Raw genomic sequence first — 17,706 nt, 5'->3', positions numbered from 1 at the left:
TTTTATTAACTTAACACTTTATTCAACTAAACCCACTTCATAATCCAGACACAAAAAAATACTTCCAACAGAATCAAAGTGCAAATTTTCAGTCCATATTGATAATACACCCATTGTCTCTTAGGCAGAAAAGCACATCCGAAATGAAAGAAGGATAATGAAAAGCTTGCTTGGTACCACTCTTTAGATTCAGTTGAAGGGCAGTCCAAGATGGTGACCACCCTGGTTAAAGCAACAGTCCTGAAAATGAAGTCAAGTAGGATACATAAAAAGGAAGCTGAAGGTTGGGCTGGGCAGGTGCTAAGTGCATCACCTCCTTCCAAGCTAAGGGGGCTACCAAACGAAGGCAGACACAGTAAGGGGCGAAGCCTTGCTTTGCTTTTTGTACTCAGTGTTTTGTACTACACACACCCTGTCTTGTGGGAAGGGTACACCTATGTAAACTTAGGACATGCGCATCTTTCAGAACAAAACAAAAAGAAGAGACATGGAATCTTAACAGTTGTAAGAATCACACCCTCAACTCCTACCATTCCAGCTTTTGAGTGGCAGATAACGCTGCAAGGTCCCAGAGGGAACACACAAGGTCTCTCACTATGGCACATAAGATGTGTATTTCCAATAAAGGGCAAAACACGCTCTCTCACTCTCTCTCTCTTTCTCTCTCTATATATATATTCTTGAAGCCTCTCAACAGTTTGGAGCTTTGAGAAAAGAGGAAGAGGGTGGCGCCACATTATAGCTTGGGATGTTGCTGGGTTGGGGCAGCCAAACAAGTATTCCAACCGAGTCTCATCTCAGTTGGCATTCCTACTGCACTTGGGCTGTCTGCAATAAAAAGCCCAGAAGAAGCGGTACACATTTCTGAAAGTCTCAGTACACACTGAACAAAAATTATGAAGGAAGGTCTTGCTTTGAGTCAAACATCTATGGACTATGAATGGTCATGCCCCACCTGCAAAAAACTGAATTATCTTCACACTGATCAACAGATGGCTTTATGGCCTTAAGTTCTACACAAACTCCAGTGCTTGCGCAAGCGCACATTGCAGAGCATGACTCCCCATGCCCTGAAAGCATCCTTAAGTGAGATGAAATTGGATGCAGTGAGGCACAGGTGAGCTACGAAGCTCCATTCACCAGAACCAACAACGTGTCAGTCAAAGAGACTCATCTCCGCTTGACCAGTTATTGCTGTGATTCTCTCTATTTGGCCTAGGAGAGGTCAGCTCCCCGAGATGTTGCTGGGCTCCCTCTCAGCGCAAAGCACAGCTGCTCAGGCAGCAGTCAAGGCTGAAAGACATGCAGGAGAGGGCCCCGCCTGGGACTTGTAAACCTGGCACAGGGAGTGGCAGGAGCTGGAAGAAACTGAGGCAGGGGACTGGATGTGCCCTGCCAGCTTCGAAAGGTTATTTCGACACACTCTGTTGGCATGAGGACTTAAAAACTTACTGAGTGCGATTCGGAGCTCCAAGTATACAGAGCCCACTATAGCACTGGACTCTGCTGATAATGGAAAAAATCTTGCTTGCATGTGCGGGGCTTCTTCTTTATGGGATGTGATTCATCAAGTGCAAGGCTGCACCAGAAAGGGAGTCTTCTCCATAATAAAAATGAGACCAGATTTTAGGCTCTTCCCTTGAGGTTGATATTACAAGGGAAAGTCTGTTCTCTCCCTCACCTATTCCCAAAACAGTGGTTGCCATTTATTGTCATAACAGACGATTAAGACGATGAAGACCATTAAGACGTTTTCTTATTGGGTAGGAAAGGGGAGGTTTTCTCAAAAGCATGCTCCAGTAAACCAAGCAGCCAAAGTGAATTATAAATGTTCTCAACTAGCAAACTTCATGTGTGTGTGTGTTGCTTTTCAAAGCCTGCATTTTAAGCTGCAAACCTATACTCTTTTAGCTTGGAGTAAGTCCCACTGTATTCACTGGGATTTACCTCTGAGGAGACATGCAGAGACCATGCTACAGAATTTCAGGAGACGAAAGTGCTTTCAGCAAATCATTTCAAGATTTGAAAGAGCAAAACAACAAACCACCCCCCACCTTATCAAATCATCATACAACAACCTGGTGATATCGCTCCACACCAACATCTTAGAAGGGAAGAGGCATCTTAAACAAACCACAGTGTGCTTCTGAAGTGGTTTCAAATACTTTTGCCCGTCATGCCACATTATAAATGTTCCTGGCATCAGTCAAGAGAAACCCCGCAGGGAAGGAGGGTGGGAGCAGAAGCCCAAAGGACCTCCATGTTGCTCATTGGTGAGGTAAGAGGAGGAGGTGATCTTTCACAGTTAAGAAAAGCAGGGAAGAGAAGAAAAAGAAACTTCCCCCAATGGAATAGGATGGATTTTCAAGCATTGTGAACAATTGAAAAAATTAAAAAAAAACCACCGATAGCAGTGGTTCCAGCAGAAATAATCAAATCCTTAACAAGTCAGCTTTCTCAGGACACTAAACAAAACTGGAGCCATAGCCCTCTTTCCCATACATTTTGGGGGTACGGAATATATGCCCCCTCTCTCTTAAACTCTTGTCCCAGGACAGGATCAATCCGATAGTGATCCCTAAGCTACTCACCCCATCATGTGAATTGGGTAGAAAACTTGTCAATGAACATGTTGCTTTGTTCTTCCATGACTTATGTTTGTTCAAACTAAACCAGAGAAAGAGGGTTCTTTCCCCCCAAATCAGCAAAGGATTCAGAAAGAGCTTCTTAAGGCCTTCGATTCTGCTCTCTCTGTTCCAAACAGCAACACTTTAACGAGATGGGAATTGGATTCTTAAAGGATGACAAAACTCCCACGAGGCAAACATTTGCCCCCACTGTCTTTGGATGCCTTCTGGCACGTAGGTTGGGGCAGCTCTGTCGCTTTAATTGCCCCCTCGTAATTCCTCCTCGCTACGCTGCAGCACTTTCAAATATACAGTAAATGAAAAAGAAAACAAAGAGTAAAAAATAAAATAAAAAGGGAGGTTTTTTGGCATTCAATACATTTCACTCAGATATATACGAACAACCTGGAAGGCATTTAAGCATTAAATAATAAAAATAATAAATAAATATTGCATGTAAATCAATGGCAAAACACAGCAGGAATACGAGTTCCTGGTGGATCTTGCCCCGAAAGCCTCGTGCAATACAAGCAAGTTCCTGCTGTCCACATACATTCAGATACCACAAAGGTACTTTGTTATGCCACAGAGCAAAAGCTTCAGTTGGCATCAATCCCCCTCTTTCCCCCCAAACCCCCAACCCGGATGTACAAGAAATGGAGTTTCTTGTCCTTGTGGCCTAAAGCTGGGTCATCAGGACAGAAATCACCTGCACCACCTTATCAGATCCAACTCACAAAGGGCGTAAGGAGAAAGAGGAGGACAAAGTCAAGCAACAGTGGCAAAGCTATATCAACTGGGCTACCAAAACTCAGCTTTTCCGTCAGCTCAGAAGAAAGAAGCTACTGGGTTTGGAAGAAGAAAAATCTGCTTGGAAACTTTGGTAGTGCCAGATGGGGAAATGGATGGGACTTCTCCCTATTTCAAATATATACTTGATCAATTTAACCAAACGGCATTATGTCTAGTTCTGAGGTGGCAAAGCTTTGTCTGGGCTGTACCATTTCGCATTGCAGCTTGGAGGCTCCCATGACCAATAGCTCCATTTGGGCCTGGGTCAAGCAAGATCTGTGGTCAGGCAAAGAATCATGGGTACAGAGAGACAACAGGACTGCTTGAGGTCCCCCAATTATATAATTGCAGACAATGAGAGATATGTTGTGGCCTCAGCAGAATACCTCTACTTTCTCGCATCAAGAAACACAAGAAGGGCTTTTACTCTAGCCAGAAGCTCGGCCTTGCCCTCGTCAGTTTTGGAAGGAACATTTGGAAAAGTCTTGCCCCACCCTCCAGCCCTCTCTGGGAGCCTTTCCATGACTTTGAGAACAGCAGAACCAGCTGGGAAGAGAGGCGTTCAGGGATATTTAAAAAAATAATAATTATTAGTTGTGTGTGACTGTTTCTCCATTTGACCCTTTTACATGGTTTTGTGGTATTTTATGCATTGCGATTTGGTGTTATCTTTATTGATTATAGATTAGTAATTCTTTGTTGTAACTGATAGATGCAAACTGCTTAGTTATTATTCGCTGATGCTTTACTGTTTACTCTTAGATTTGGATGGATTATTGAATATTGCTTTATTTGATGTAGGTTGCTTATTTTAAAGATACTGTGACTTTAAAATAGTGGCAGGGGCAAAGCTGGTATGTCTAGACTAGAAGGATTTCTAATGGTGGCAGGTGAAGGCAAAGCAGGCACAGCAATGATCAATTTTGTATCCCCTTGAGCCAAGAGGTCTGCATTCTGTCTTGCTTCCTAACTTCCAAGAAGCCCAGCAGGCAGTCCGAGGGCCAAAAGAGGAATGAGGTGGTCCATCATACCTGCTTTGGCCCCAGGGCTAGCCAGCTACACCTCATATGATATAGCTTGCCACTACTGCTTAACTGTCGAGTAAACGTCAGCAAATACACAGACAGATAAGAATACAATGCACAAAGAGCACCTTTCAAAAGAAGAGATTTAAAGAGCTGGAACCTTTATGACTTCTAAACAACTTCTGCACTAGAAAACTCTAAGTACTGAATTCTACTGAACAGACTGATTTTTTAAAAAAGGTAAGACTCAACAGTACAGTAAAGATACCTACACTCAAAACAGCTACAAGGAAGCAGGACCATTCTGCCAGCCCGATATGATCATCCAGGCCAGCTGCCAAGGGACTGAGCAAGTTGAAGACTTCAGATACCCAACACTGGTTTAATACAAGGCGGCAGCCAGGAAAGCCTCCAGGGATGCGTTGATTTCATTTTTGAGGTGCGGCAGTAGAGGAAGTCCCTTTCACCAATCACTCCTGGCAAATTTGCCAGAAACTGCTCAGCCTTTTCCTTTTGGCTTGATGGATCTCTGTGGGAGCCCAAAGCTGTCTGATAATCTGCTTCTCATTTTGGAAAGAAAGCTGACAAAATGATACTGCTTCCATATAAATATGCTGGCTAAGGAACATATATATCTATATATATAAAACACACATATACACACACAGAGGCATTCATATATATATATTGTATATATATAAATGCAAACAGGAGTTATCATCTTGGTTCCTTTGTTCCACATTACGCAGTGCATGGAGTGACTGCTATCACAGCCAATGGCAGCAGCAGCAGCAGCAGCAGGAGGAAGGCTACACCGAACGCCAGATTAGTCCATTCTTACTAGGCTCCAGAAAATTCTCAATCAGGGCATCAATGAGGTTCTGTAGATCCTCTTCCAGGAAGACCGTGTCGCTAAAAGGGAAGAGGAGTCAGAGGTTATTAAGATACCTTTCCACAATCCAAAATGCCAACTCACATTCCGAAAAGAAAAGTTCTATCAGACTTCCATTCATTTTCTTCATGCCAAAGCTACTCTGCTGTCACAGAATCACAGAACTATAGAGTTGGAAGGGACTAGGGTCATCTAGTCCAAACCCCTGCAATGCAGAAATCTTTTGCCCGATATGGGGCTTGAATCCACAACTCTGAGATTAAGAGTTTCATGCTCTAGCTTTCAGAAGACCATGCATGCTCCGCCTGGCTGGACTTTGCAGAGATCAAGTGAGAAGTCAGGAAGGCAACTGCACAGCCTGCCTCCAATGGCAAAGGGTCTCTTCTGCTTGTACATTTCCACTAGCTTCAGCAAAAAAAGTGTCAGTTCAGGCACATGTCTTATAGGCCATGAGTGGTGGGCTGAATAGGAGAGACACAGTCTCAGCTTTCAAACAACTATTGCGTCAGCTACAAGATGTGAGAGAGTAGTCAGTGAGAAAGGGACCACTGTGATGATGGTCATGAATTTCACTAGGTGACCTAGTGGACACGGAGCAATGGATCCAAACTACAAGAAAGAAGATTCCACCTAAACATTAGGAAGAACTTCCTGACAGTAAGAGCTGTTTGACAGTGGAATTTGCTGCCAAGGAGTGTGGTGGAGTCTCCTACTTTGGAGGTCTTTAAGCAGAGGCTTGACAACCATATGTCAGGAGTGCTCTGATGGTGTTTCCTGCTTGGCAGGGGGTTGGACTCGATGGCCCTTGTGGTTTCTTCCAACTCTATGATTCTATGATTCTATGACCTTGGGCCAGTCATTCTCTCCCTCAATTAAATCCGCCTCACTGGGTTGTTGTGTACTGGGGGGAGAGAAGAGAAGAGACCACACACTTTGCCCTGAGTTCCTTTGAGGAAGCGTGGGATAAAAAAAGAAAAAGGAAATCAAAATCCCTACTAGCTGCCCTGCAGCTTGGCCATTCGGCAGCAACGGTGTGTCCACATCAAGCCATAATGAGACACCTCCTGCTTTGTAAGTGCTTGGTTCAGACAAGACTGTTCACAGAACCACTGGCAGGCATAAAACCTAACCCATGGGAGTGATGGCACAAACAGAATTCCCCACCTCTGTTCCGGTGGTGCGCACATCTCTGCATAATATTTTATCTTTGGTTCAGTTCCACTTGTCCGAAGGGTGGCGACACAGCCATTCTGAAAGGTGAAGGTGATCATCTGACTGTTTTTACTCACAGGCAGTACCTGCAGCGACAACAACAAGAGCAGCAGAATATCAGGAGAAAAATCATTGTGGAATTGATGTAGGGGTTCCTGCAGCCTCCCCCCACCCACTAATTAAATATCAAGTGCTCCCAGTTAAGTGTTTTGTGGACAAGTTTCAACCTGAAGACTAAAAACACTGCATTATGATGGTGATAGCATCTGTAGACCTGAATTTACTCTCTAAAGCACTGATGGCACAGTACAAATAAATCTGTCACATGTTCGTTGCTGTTCTGCGATTTTAAGTTACAGAATTGTGCAAATGAACCCATCGATGAACTAGTTAGACCTTGTTCAAAGTATATACAACAGCATTTGTCAACTACTGTTTATTTATAGAGAGGTTCCTTTGACTCTCAAGTTAGGAATGGTAAATTCCTTAGCCGGTTCTGGCAGGAGGAAAAAATTATTTGAACACTGCAAGAAGAGTCCTCCTAAAGGATTTTGAATCCAGTTAGCCTGTTTTACATCCCCAACCTTGTGCCCTCCAGATGCTTCAAAGTGCATCTCCTATTGGCTGAGGCTCATGAAGTTGTAGCCAAAGACATTTAGCGGGCACCAGGTTGGGGAAGGCTGTTCTGTATATAGGCTAACAATTTCATATTCTGCTCTGAGAATTTGGTGTCAGGTATCTTTGAACCAGACTCAGTCCTGACCGGAGTTTACTTTTTGTTGAGGGAACATGGGATGTGGATGTAATTTTAATACGCAGGCTTGCGATCGAAGCACACAAAACTCTGCACTGTGCTCAACTACAACCCAACACATAAGGCAGCTGAAGTTTATGTGAACCATCATAAGTATCTGCATGTCAATATGATCTTTTATGGGTTTCCTCCTTTAAGGTGGCAACCCACCTGCTGAGAGGTGGTCAGCCTGACAGGACCTAGGCCAGTGTGTCCCCAACTTGGATCTCCAACTGTTTTCGGACTACAATTCCCATCATCCCTTAACACTGGTCTTGCTAGCTAGGGATGATGGGAGTCGTAGTCCACAAAGAGATGGAGCCCCAAGGTTAGGAAACACTGGCCTAGACTGAAATGACATACTCGCTTCTCCTTCTCAACACCCAAGCCTACAATCTAATTACTGATTTCCTCCAAGCAACACCTCTGTTACTTGAAAACTCTGCAAAGGGTTGCAAGGCAAAAGGGTTCACATTAAAGCTATTATGAGAATGATCTGCAACAGCTTCCTAACAAGAGTCGCACAACTCACCGACTTCTTATTTGGCTGGCTGCTGTCATACCCAGTGGTCACATCCCGGATGTCCAATATACTGAAAGTGCCACAAACTGCTGGGTAAGAATTAGGCGATGTAAAGTTTCGGAGTCTTTCAAATATCCTTTTGATAGTAGGAGGATCATAACACAGGAAATACGAGGTTTTTGAAATGTGGTAGCCATACCTACACAAAAACAATATATAGTCAGCCACGGCAATCTAGATCTCTAAATTCAGTCACTAGGAAAAGAAAGGAAAGCTAAGCACAAACCAGAGTCCTTCATATCACTAAACGTATCTATGATGTCTCTACAAATGGTGGCACAGAAAAGGGATAAAGTAAGGCCCCGCCAGAAGTTCTTTTTCGCATGCTACCCCTTCAGCTACTTCCAACATTTCTGAGTTATCTCACAGGCAAAAACACAGGAAAGACAATTCCTACTCTTTTCCATTCAGATTTATTTATTGAAAGCATTTTAACGTCACCCTTTGGCCAGAAAGGCTCTCAGAATGGCTTACAAAAATCAGCACCAGAAGACACTCCCTACCTCACACTTATAATCTAAAAAGGCACAACACACAAGGAAACAATGTGGGGGAGGACAAAAGCAAGATCAGGCTTTAAGTTACAGTTCTAGTAATGACTAAATTTATTTTTCACCAGCTAGAATTGATGCAACCAGCTCCATGAGTAATTTCCGTGATGGAAAGTCACTTTAACTGTCTTCAGCATTGTGTTTCAATGTTGTAACCTGCCCTGGGACCTCAGGCGAAGGGCGGGTAATAAATCAGAATAGTGATGATGACACACAGAACTTACATTTTATATATTTCTGTTAGTTGGGATGCCAGCATTTGGCTCTTGGTATCTAGATAAGCAGCCATTTCTGCAATCACCACAGCTGCGCTGACGCCATCTTTGTCCAGCACGGAAGTGCCACACATAAAGCCTGGAAAACAAAGATTTGCAAAACAGCATTTTGTTTTATTTTATCCACATGTCGCCTTAAATCTATCATCTTAACATTTCTGTACAACAGAACCAAACACAAAGAGTAGCTTCCTAGAAATTTCCTTATCCAGCTCATCCGAGCATCTAATACGCGGAAATCTCAGCTCCAAGTTGGTAGGCCTGGGGGGGTTCAAGTCTGTCATTACAGAATAGGTCCCTTTTTACTTCAAAGTGGAAGCAAAGCGGTAAGTGATCATTGTATACCCACCCCTCCACCCTGCATTCAAGGGAACTATTCAGAAGGTTATATGACGCTAGAACCAAACACAAAGAGTTTGAGAGTTAGACCATGCAATGGAGTGATGGGAAACAACAGCCTGAAGGGAGAGGCCAGATTCTAGAACTGGGCTCTGGCTCTGGCCCCACCTTCTGCCTGGCATAGAACCCAACACTTGCTGTGCTTACCAATGGACTCTTCAAAGGCAAAAAGGACTTCTTTGCCGCTGTCCAGGAGGTTTTTAACTCTGCTGCCAATCGATTTGAAGCCAGGGAGTGTATCCTGAAAGACAGGAAGGTGCCTTCACTTAATACAGATCGTTCTCATGGAACATGCCAAGTGCACGCAAATTCACCAAGCTGCTCATTCCAGGAGGCCTTGTGAGAGCAACTCTCTTTTAAGTATGCAGCCCTGAGTGGGCTTAGAATTGCAGCTGGGTCACCCAAGATTGGGAAAAGGTTACTCAGCAGAGAGTTCTAAGCATGGCTCCCAAGGGAGCATCCCTGAACTCCCTAGCCAACCAGGTGTACTGCCTCTGCTCTCTAAATGGGCAAAAAGGGCTCCTTCTTATATGCCAGCACATTGTAGAATGGTACCCAAATTAAAAACAGTCCTCTGGCCCAAGATCCGCATCCTGGAAGACGTGACTCAAGTTTCCTTTTCTCAAAAGTCTACCATAACTAAACAATTTTGACCATTAGAATAATAGTCTGCCGTTTAAACTGCACACAAGGACAGTGCTGCAAATCAGAAACTGAAGGCTTGAAAGGCCTAACAAACAAAACAGATTTTCTCAGAAAGACGCCACAACAGCTGTGCTCCAGAAGGGGCACTAGAGGGCAGTAAGAGTTGCAATAATGAAAAGAAGTCAGTGCTCTCTCTACAGCTTTAATCATCTCAGCCCTTGCAATCTGGTCACATTGCACTCTATAAATTCATTATATATCACATTGAAGCTGACCAGAGCTAGGTAAATTGCCTGCAAGAAGCAAGAGACAGATCCTGCCCAAACCCAAATTTGTACATCTGCACACCATCTGGATCAACTCAATACTCCCCCCACAAAAAATTTATTCAGAGTAAACCCATTGAAATTAATGGATCTAACAAGTCTTCTCCATGAATTTCAATGGGTCCCCTCTGAGTATAACTTATTACATGTCAGAGGCATAAGTGAGGGGGTGCTCACTGCTTCATTCCTTCTAACATCTCGCGTGTCCTTTAAAAAGACCCCTGAATTGCACCCTGAACGCTCAAAAGTTTCCCCTTCTCCCTGGAGCTCCTTCCCAGAGCAGCTTCAGTTCTCTCCTTTAGCTCATAATGAATGTAGTAATATTCCATATCTCACCATGGTCAGATGGACCTTGTACAGTAGTATCTCGGGTTACAAACACTTCGGGTTACAAACGCCGCTAATCCGGAAGTAGTTGCTCCCGGTTGCGAACTTTGCTTCAGGGTGAAAACAGAAATCATGCCCTGGCAGCGTGGCAGCAGCAGGAGGCCCCATTAGCGAAAACGCACCTCAAGTTAAGAACAGTTTCGGGTTAAGAACGGACCTCCGGAACGAATTAAGTTCGTAACCCGAGGTACTACTGCACAAAGACGGCTGGGATTTACTCAGCCAAACCACAACCCTAAACACCATTCAGCTCTTACTTCAAAGTGAAATCCTTCTTTTTGTGCGATGGCCTTCAGGATCTTAGAGGAGACCGTGGTGGCCAGCATGTAAACATTCTTGACGTCGGCATCTTTGGAACAATTCTCCTTCCAACAAGTAAACATCCACCACCCAAACAACGCTGCCAGCTCATTGCCAGTGAAGACTTTCCAGCGGCCACTGCAGGAGGAGGAGGAGGAGAAGGAGGAGAGGAGAGGACCAGAGGTCAAAAGGAATACACACGAGAATCCAAAACACAGAGGAATGCAGCCACAAACACAGTTGCTTTAAAAGTTTCTTCTGTGCAGAAGAAGAGACTTGTCCACCAGCAGGGCTTCTTAAATGTGGGTGCCAATACAAACCCCATCATTTTCAGAATGGTCCAGGAAGCAGAGTTTCCCAGGTGACTGAAGCTCCTCCCCTGCACTCATTGCACTGTGGCTGGCTTGTGGACTCATTCATTTGAAAGGCACTCAAGGGACTTTCAGGTTGAGGCTTAATTTTTTGAACAATTCAGACTTTGGTAACAGGTGATTTTTAAAAAAAGTTATTGGATTTTTCAAAGGATGGGTAAATTGAGATTTATTTATTTTTAATTGAATTAAATATACCACCCTATACCCGCAGGTCTCGGGACAGTTCACAGAATAAAATCAAAATATAAAACCATAAAATATATAATCAAAATATTATCATGATATAATCGTAATATATTATCAAAATAAAAACAAATAGATGGATATGGGAATATGGATAGGAATCCTGATGACGACATCAATGCTGTGCAGATGATGCAAAAACCCTGCAGGTATGAAGAATCCCCCATTCCCCAACACAGACTTGTTTGGAAGTGGCCTGAGAATTAGCGGTGGAAGGAGAGGCAGGGGGAGTAGTAGGAGAACTCAGAAGAATAAGTTGTGGCAGAAAAGTCTTCCAGTTGGAAGGTTTATGGAGAACGAAACAAGAGGAGTAAAGGAAGGAAGAGAGGGCGATATCGGGGAGAACAAGCTGGTAGCAAAGGGGAAATGAGATGGGCCAGGACAGAGAGAACAAGAACAGCTTCACATTTTAATGCAATTTTTGCTTCTTATAGGCACACTGGAACCTTTGGGCATTTCCCTAAGCACTCCCTGCTCCCAAACTGGGAGCATCCTTGCCAGTGATTTTTTTCTAGAAAAATAGGTGCCTGTACTCACCATAAAGTTGTTACAGTAAGTGCCACACTTTTTAACAACTACAAAAAGAGGTGCTGGTACCAAGTACCATTGAGTACCTACCCCCTGAAAAGAAAAGGCACTGATCCTTGCTGTGTACAGTATGGAAACAATCTAAGAGCTTGCTAACTGGAACGGAGCCATGGAATAACGGTGGGGTGGGGTGGGGTTGGAGATGGTGGCAGAAGGGAAAACAGAAACCGGGCTGCTTTTATGCGTTGGTGATGTGTATCTGTTTCTCTTCTGATGTGGCCTGAGAGAGGCAGGTGCAGATATATTCCTGGACTATAGAGGGATCTGAGGATTTTCATGTCCCTTCCAAGCCTTTAATTCAATTTCTTGGAATATCTGAAGCACAGGGAGCTTCAGCTATATGTGCTTTTAGTGGCGCTGTGGGTTAAACCACAAAGCCTAGGACTTGCCTATCAGAAGGTCGGCGGTTCAAATCCCTGCAACGGGATGAGCTCCTGGCCACCTAGCAGTTTGAAAGCATGTCAAAGTGCAAGTAGATCAATAGGTACCACTCCGGCGGGAAGGTAAACAGCATTTCCGTGCGCTGCTCTGGTTTGCCAGAAGCGGCTTAGTCATGCTGACCACATGACCCGGAAGCTGTACGCCGGCTCCCTTGGCCAGTAAAGCGAGATGAGCGCCGCAACCCTAGAGTCGGTCACGACTGGACCTAATGGTCAGAGGTCCCTTTACCTTACCACCACCCCACTTACAATTACTGGTGTCATTTTTAAAACAGAAGTTTAGATATTCAAACATTATTCAGTATGGAGGTCTGCATCTCAAGGAACACCCACAAGACTTGCCTGTCTTTTCCCCTTCACAGAGTAAACTCTCTCTCACACACAAACACACGCTTACTTCTTCTGCAGTTCTGCCACAGCTAATCTGTCTGCATCAGGGTCAGTTGCCACCACCACCCTGGCACCTTCCTTCTCCGCAAGCCTCAAAGACAATTCCTGGAAGAGGAAAGTTATTATTTTTACTCAACACAAAACAGCCAGTCAGTTTCGCCCACCCTTATTTACAGACAGAACTGTGGACGAAATTGCCTGCCAAACTTACTAGCACAGATTCTCCTTCTTCAGGATTCGGACATTTTACAGTGGAGAAATCTGGATCTGGGTCTTTTTGTTCAGGAACTGGAATGGGAGGCTGAAAGCCAAACGCCTGAAAAGCCAACTGCACGTAGTCGTGCCCAACCCCATGAAAGGACGTGTGAACAAATTTCAAGCTGCTCTTTGTGTTCAGCTCCCTATAAAGAAAGCAACAGAATGGATTAATAGGAGACCTGCTGTTCCCAAAAGGTGGTGTGGCATCACATGAGATGGTGGCATGCCCAGACGCCAAAGCAGACTTCATATAAAAACAGCTCACAGCACATGTCCAGCATCTGCAGAATGAGCCAGGCTTTCATGGGACACTGCAACTAAAAATGATAGACATGGATAACCAGCAAATCTAATGTGGGCTCAGCCGTTACCTTTGCCCTTCTCCTAGACTTCAAGTGCGCTGTCTGGTAAAGTTCTCTGGGTGGCTCACAGCAAATAAGGGAGGGAAAGCCAAAGTAAATACAAAACTAAACATAAAATCTGAGGGAGGTGCAGAAGGTGGCTGCATGAGAATGAGCCTTTTCAGTGGTGGCCCCTTCATTCGTGGAATGTTCTCCCCGGGGAAATGTGGCCTGGTTCCATTGTTCTCAATTTTCAGGCACCAGGCTACGTCATTTTTATTCAGTCAAACCTTTGGTAACTAAGTTTTCCTCTACAGTGGTGGCCATCTTTCAGTGGTCTTTGTCCAGAAAGGTGGTCTTATAAACAAAAATTAAAAAATACACACTCTTCTTCTGCTCTTCCCTGTTCAAATATCTACGCCCAAGCCAAACATTTGCATCTAACCTGCTTCCAATTCTGAGCCTCCACCTTTGAGGGCTTCTAACATATGGACTTGATGCTTACAGGAGTTGTGCTTTGATTTCTTACCTATGGTAACAGATCTTTTTCAGGTCCTCCATGTAGCTTGCACAGATTTCCTTCAAGGGATCTCGCATAAGAGGGCTGCTTTCTACCAGATTCTCATTCCAGGAGTCGTTCCACGGCTCAACACATTCTTCTATACACTTCAGGATTTCTTTGTCATGAGGAGATGTGATCTGAGCGCCATTTTCCCAGTATACCTAAAGTGAGAGTTGGGAAAGTGTAAGAGTTCAATCACTGCAAGACCTCTGGGCGGGGTCTGAGCACTCCAAAATTTAAATGCCAAACGTTCAGCAACTATAGCACGAGAATGCTATATGTTTAAATAAACATTCACATCTTTATTGATAAAGAACAATTAACGGGATGAAGGAATGATATAGTGGATTGTATGAAACAGCAGTATAATAAGGAGGCAATAAATCAGAAATGGAAGCTGACGGAAGTCCGGGAGGGAGGGGGTGACCATGTGTAATATGTATGTTATTGATATGAGATGTTTTTAAATAATAGAAAAGAAAATTAATTTAAAAATTCTTTAAAAAAGAAGAAAAAGAATGCATGTAGTGATGCAAGCTCTACGAGAAAAGTGAGGAACCTGAGGCCTAGGGGCCAATGTGGCCCCTCAGCCATCTATACTTGGCTCTCAGAAGTCTCACTGCACCACGGCTCCTTAGAAGCCCTCCTCAAGTGCTTCTGACCAGCTAATACCTCCTGCTTGCCTGGAGAGAAATGTGGGTGGGTGGGCTTGCAGGGCTAGATGGCAGCCTACTGTACGAAGCTAAGCGTCATATCTGTTGTTCTGCCTGCTTTGACTTCATTTGGGCTGAAAAAGCCTCGATCTATAAAATGCAACAGCAGCACACTTTTTCAAAAACGGTGCTGGTATATCACTTTTCTATGTAAGTATTCTCCACTTGGTTTGTATTTTTGAAAACAAAATTGAAATGATCAATAAACATACATGCTCATTTAGCTCTGAAGGGCAAATAGGTCAATATTTGATAGTCTGATGTATCAGAATAATAAAAGGCTGTGGTTGGTGTTTTATTATCTACTTTTAGAAATTCATAGTAAAGACAGTAATTAATTATATCAAAAACTGGGAGGATACAACAATCCATGGATTGTATTCAACCAACTTTTACTCTGCATAGATCCACTGAAATCAACAAACCTAAGTTATTTCTAGCCATTAAGTTCAGTGAGTCTGCTCCAAGTAAAAGTTAGTTGAATACAACCCTAGTATTTGTAAAGGCCAGGGGCTATTTGGAAAGAGGGGGTTTCTTGTTGCTCTGTGCTGCTCATTCAAGCAGGCTCCCTTTAAAGTTGTGGTAAAATGATACCTGATGGCATTGAGATGCACCTACAATGCCAGCTTTCAATACTCTGGGGGTGTCAAAATAAAAAGTCTTTTCACCAAAGTGTGAAAAACGCCATTCACTCTCCCTTGGAGGGTATTTTCACCCAACATCATCCTATCAGCAGAGCTCGGCAGATGGACCAGCCCAAAGGTTCATTTAGCCCAGCATCCTTGTTCTTACAGTGGACAGGGAAGTTTTTAATGTGTGACGTTTTAATGTATTTTTAATTTTTGTTGGAAGCCGCCCAGAGTGGCTGGGGTACAAATAATAAATTACTATTACATCTGTTTGTCTTTGGGAAGTCTGCAAGTAGCACTGAGCTCTCCCCACCTGCAAGTCTCAGCAACCAAGTTTTAGCAGACATTTGACGTATAAACACAGAAAAAAGAACAATTTATTGCAGGGGTCGGCAAGGTTTACCACGCCTGGGCTGGTTCACTCCAGCGGAGATCCCTCTGTGGGCTGGATTGTGCACACCCGCAATTTCCGGAATCTGCGCAGACATGATTTCCGCCGTCTGTGCATGCACAGGCACGATTTCTGGCGCCACGGAAGAGAGTCCCTGCACCGCGCTGCACCAGTTTAGCGCAGCGCCCAGGGACTCACCAAGCAATCTGTTCGGTTCGGGGGCGGCTAGTGGGCCAGTTAAACAACCCCCGTGGGCCTCTTGTGGCCCATGGGCCTTAGGTTGCCTACCCCTCATTTATTGTCTGTGCAAACCAGTAGGGGCCAAAGAACCAAAGCAGAAAGCATGCATTTATTTTCATTAAAAGGCAATTATTCTACTAACAGAACATACAGTATGTGGTGTTCCATTCTTGAGCATTTTCCAGAATATTAGAGTCTGGAAGCTTCCTGACATCAGGTCAGACCGTTGGATCCATCCACAAGGATGGAAGAATGAGGAAACCCCGACTAAAGAACTATGGCAAGAGAAACTGATGGACTATGCAGAACTGGCAAAATTAACACATAAACTACGGGACAAGGATAACTGTGACTTTAAAGATGAATGGGAACCTTTTACAAAGTATTTAAAGAGGCAACAAAGTGAACTGGACTCCTTGGCAGGCTTTGAATAAACACTCACAAACTTGTTATTGATAATAATCAGTCAGATAAATTAAGGATTTATACAATTTTGTAACATGCAGAGAATAGCATCTATAGAGAAACCAGAGATTGGAACTGAGGGAAGTTGTGGGGGGGAGGGGGTGTCGCGTATTCCACGCGGCGTTTTCAGCAAAGCACTAAGAGTTCCAGGTTTTTCAGTGCAGTCCTTTTTAATGTGAGTTATATGCAGGCATTTACAAAAGAAACAGTCCACACAGAGTACTTACAAACGAATACTCTCCACCACAGCACCATCACACTACAGCACAACCACCACACCCCTGTTAAACAGGCTTTCCTTTTTAAAACAGGTGATAGCCAATTACACTAATCACACTCCTGCTGAGTCACTCTGGCCCAGCAGCGTATTGCATCATCCTGTTGAAGCCTGCAGACTTATCCAGTATCCTGCGAATCCCAACACTCCTCCTTAAGTCAAAGGCTTGAGACCCAATAATTCTCTTAAGTCTCGAAATTTAGGAGCATCCAAACATTTTGTATACAGATCTGCCACATTACATTTTGTGTTACAGTGCTGTACCTTTAACACATTTCTTTCCAAAGCATTTTTCACATTTCCGTATCTTATCGCTATATGTTTACTCTTGCTTTTAAAGTTCTGTTGGTTAGCAAGTTGTTGTGCAGCCATGTTGTCACTTAGCACAGTGATTGGCATTTCAGAAGGTATTCCAAGCTCTTTTGTTAGGCCAGCAAACCACTCTATTTGTGATACACATTCGCTTATGGCTGAGTACTCTGCTTCACAAGTACTTGTGGCAACAAATGTTTGTTTCTGGGATTTCCACTGAACCAGGGCATTTCCAATATATATGGCATAGCCAGTGGTAGACTTTCCATTTTCTCTGTCTCCCCAGCTGGCATCAGCGTATGCATACACTTGCTGATCATGTCCTGTATCCAGCACCAGTTTGTAATCTTTTGTGCCTTTCAGATACCTTAGGATTCTTTTAAGTGCTACCCAATCTCTCTGAGCCGGGTCTGCACTTCTTTGGCTTAACGTGTGCACTGCCAATGTTATGTCGGGTCTTGTCCAACAACTTAAATATAACAGAGAACCCAACAGAGAATGAAATGCTGTTGCATTCTCACATTTTTGCCCTTCTGGTTCATTTTTGTACTGGGTAGTTATGGGAGTGTCAACCTCATTTGCCCTCTCCATTCCATATGTCTTCAGTAACTTTTTGATTTTTTCCTTCTGACTCAGAGAGTAAACGCCCTCTTCATTTCTCTGAACCTCTACTCCT

At 43.8% G+C, this 17,706-nt stretch overlaps 1 protein-coding gene across 1 annotated transcript in view; it reads right to left on the bottom strand.

The window, feature by feature from the left end:
• PGM2L1 (phosphoglucomutase 2 like 1) overlaps positions 1-17,706 on the bottom strand; it is a 44,461-nt gene continuing 26,755 nt past the window's right edge. The window contains exons 6-14 of the mRNA XM_083499647.1: positions 13,971-14,164; positions 13,054-13,243; positions 12,850-12,947; positions 10,765-10,945; positions 9,297-9,390; positions 8,700-8,829; positions 7,874-8,063; positions 6,501-6,634; positions 1-5,356 (exon numbers count right to left, since the gene is read on the bottom strand). Of these exons, the coding sequence (XP_083355773.1) occupies positions 5,254-5,356; positions 6,501-6,634; positions 7,874-8,063; positions 8,700-8,829; positions 9,297-9,390; positions 10,765-10,945; positions 12,850-12,947; positions 13,054-13,243; positions 13,971-14,164 (1,314 nt within the window). The 3' untranslated portion in view covers positions 1-5,253. The remainder of the gene's footprint in view (positions 5,357-6,500; positions 6,635-7,873; positions 8,064-8,699; positions 8,830-9,296; positions 9,391-10,764; positions 10,946-12,849; positions 12,948-13,053; positions 13,244-13,970; positions 14,165-17,706) is intronic.

Source organism: Podarcis liolepis (genome assembly GCF_965112155.1).
Source record: "Podarcis liolepis genome assembly, chromosome: 4".
Taxonomy (NCBI): domain Eukaryota; kingdom Metazoa; phylum Chordata; class Lepidosauria; order Squamata; family Lacertidae; genus Podarcis; species Podarcis liolepis.
This window is presented reverse-complemented; position numbering and strand designations above follow the sequence as displayed.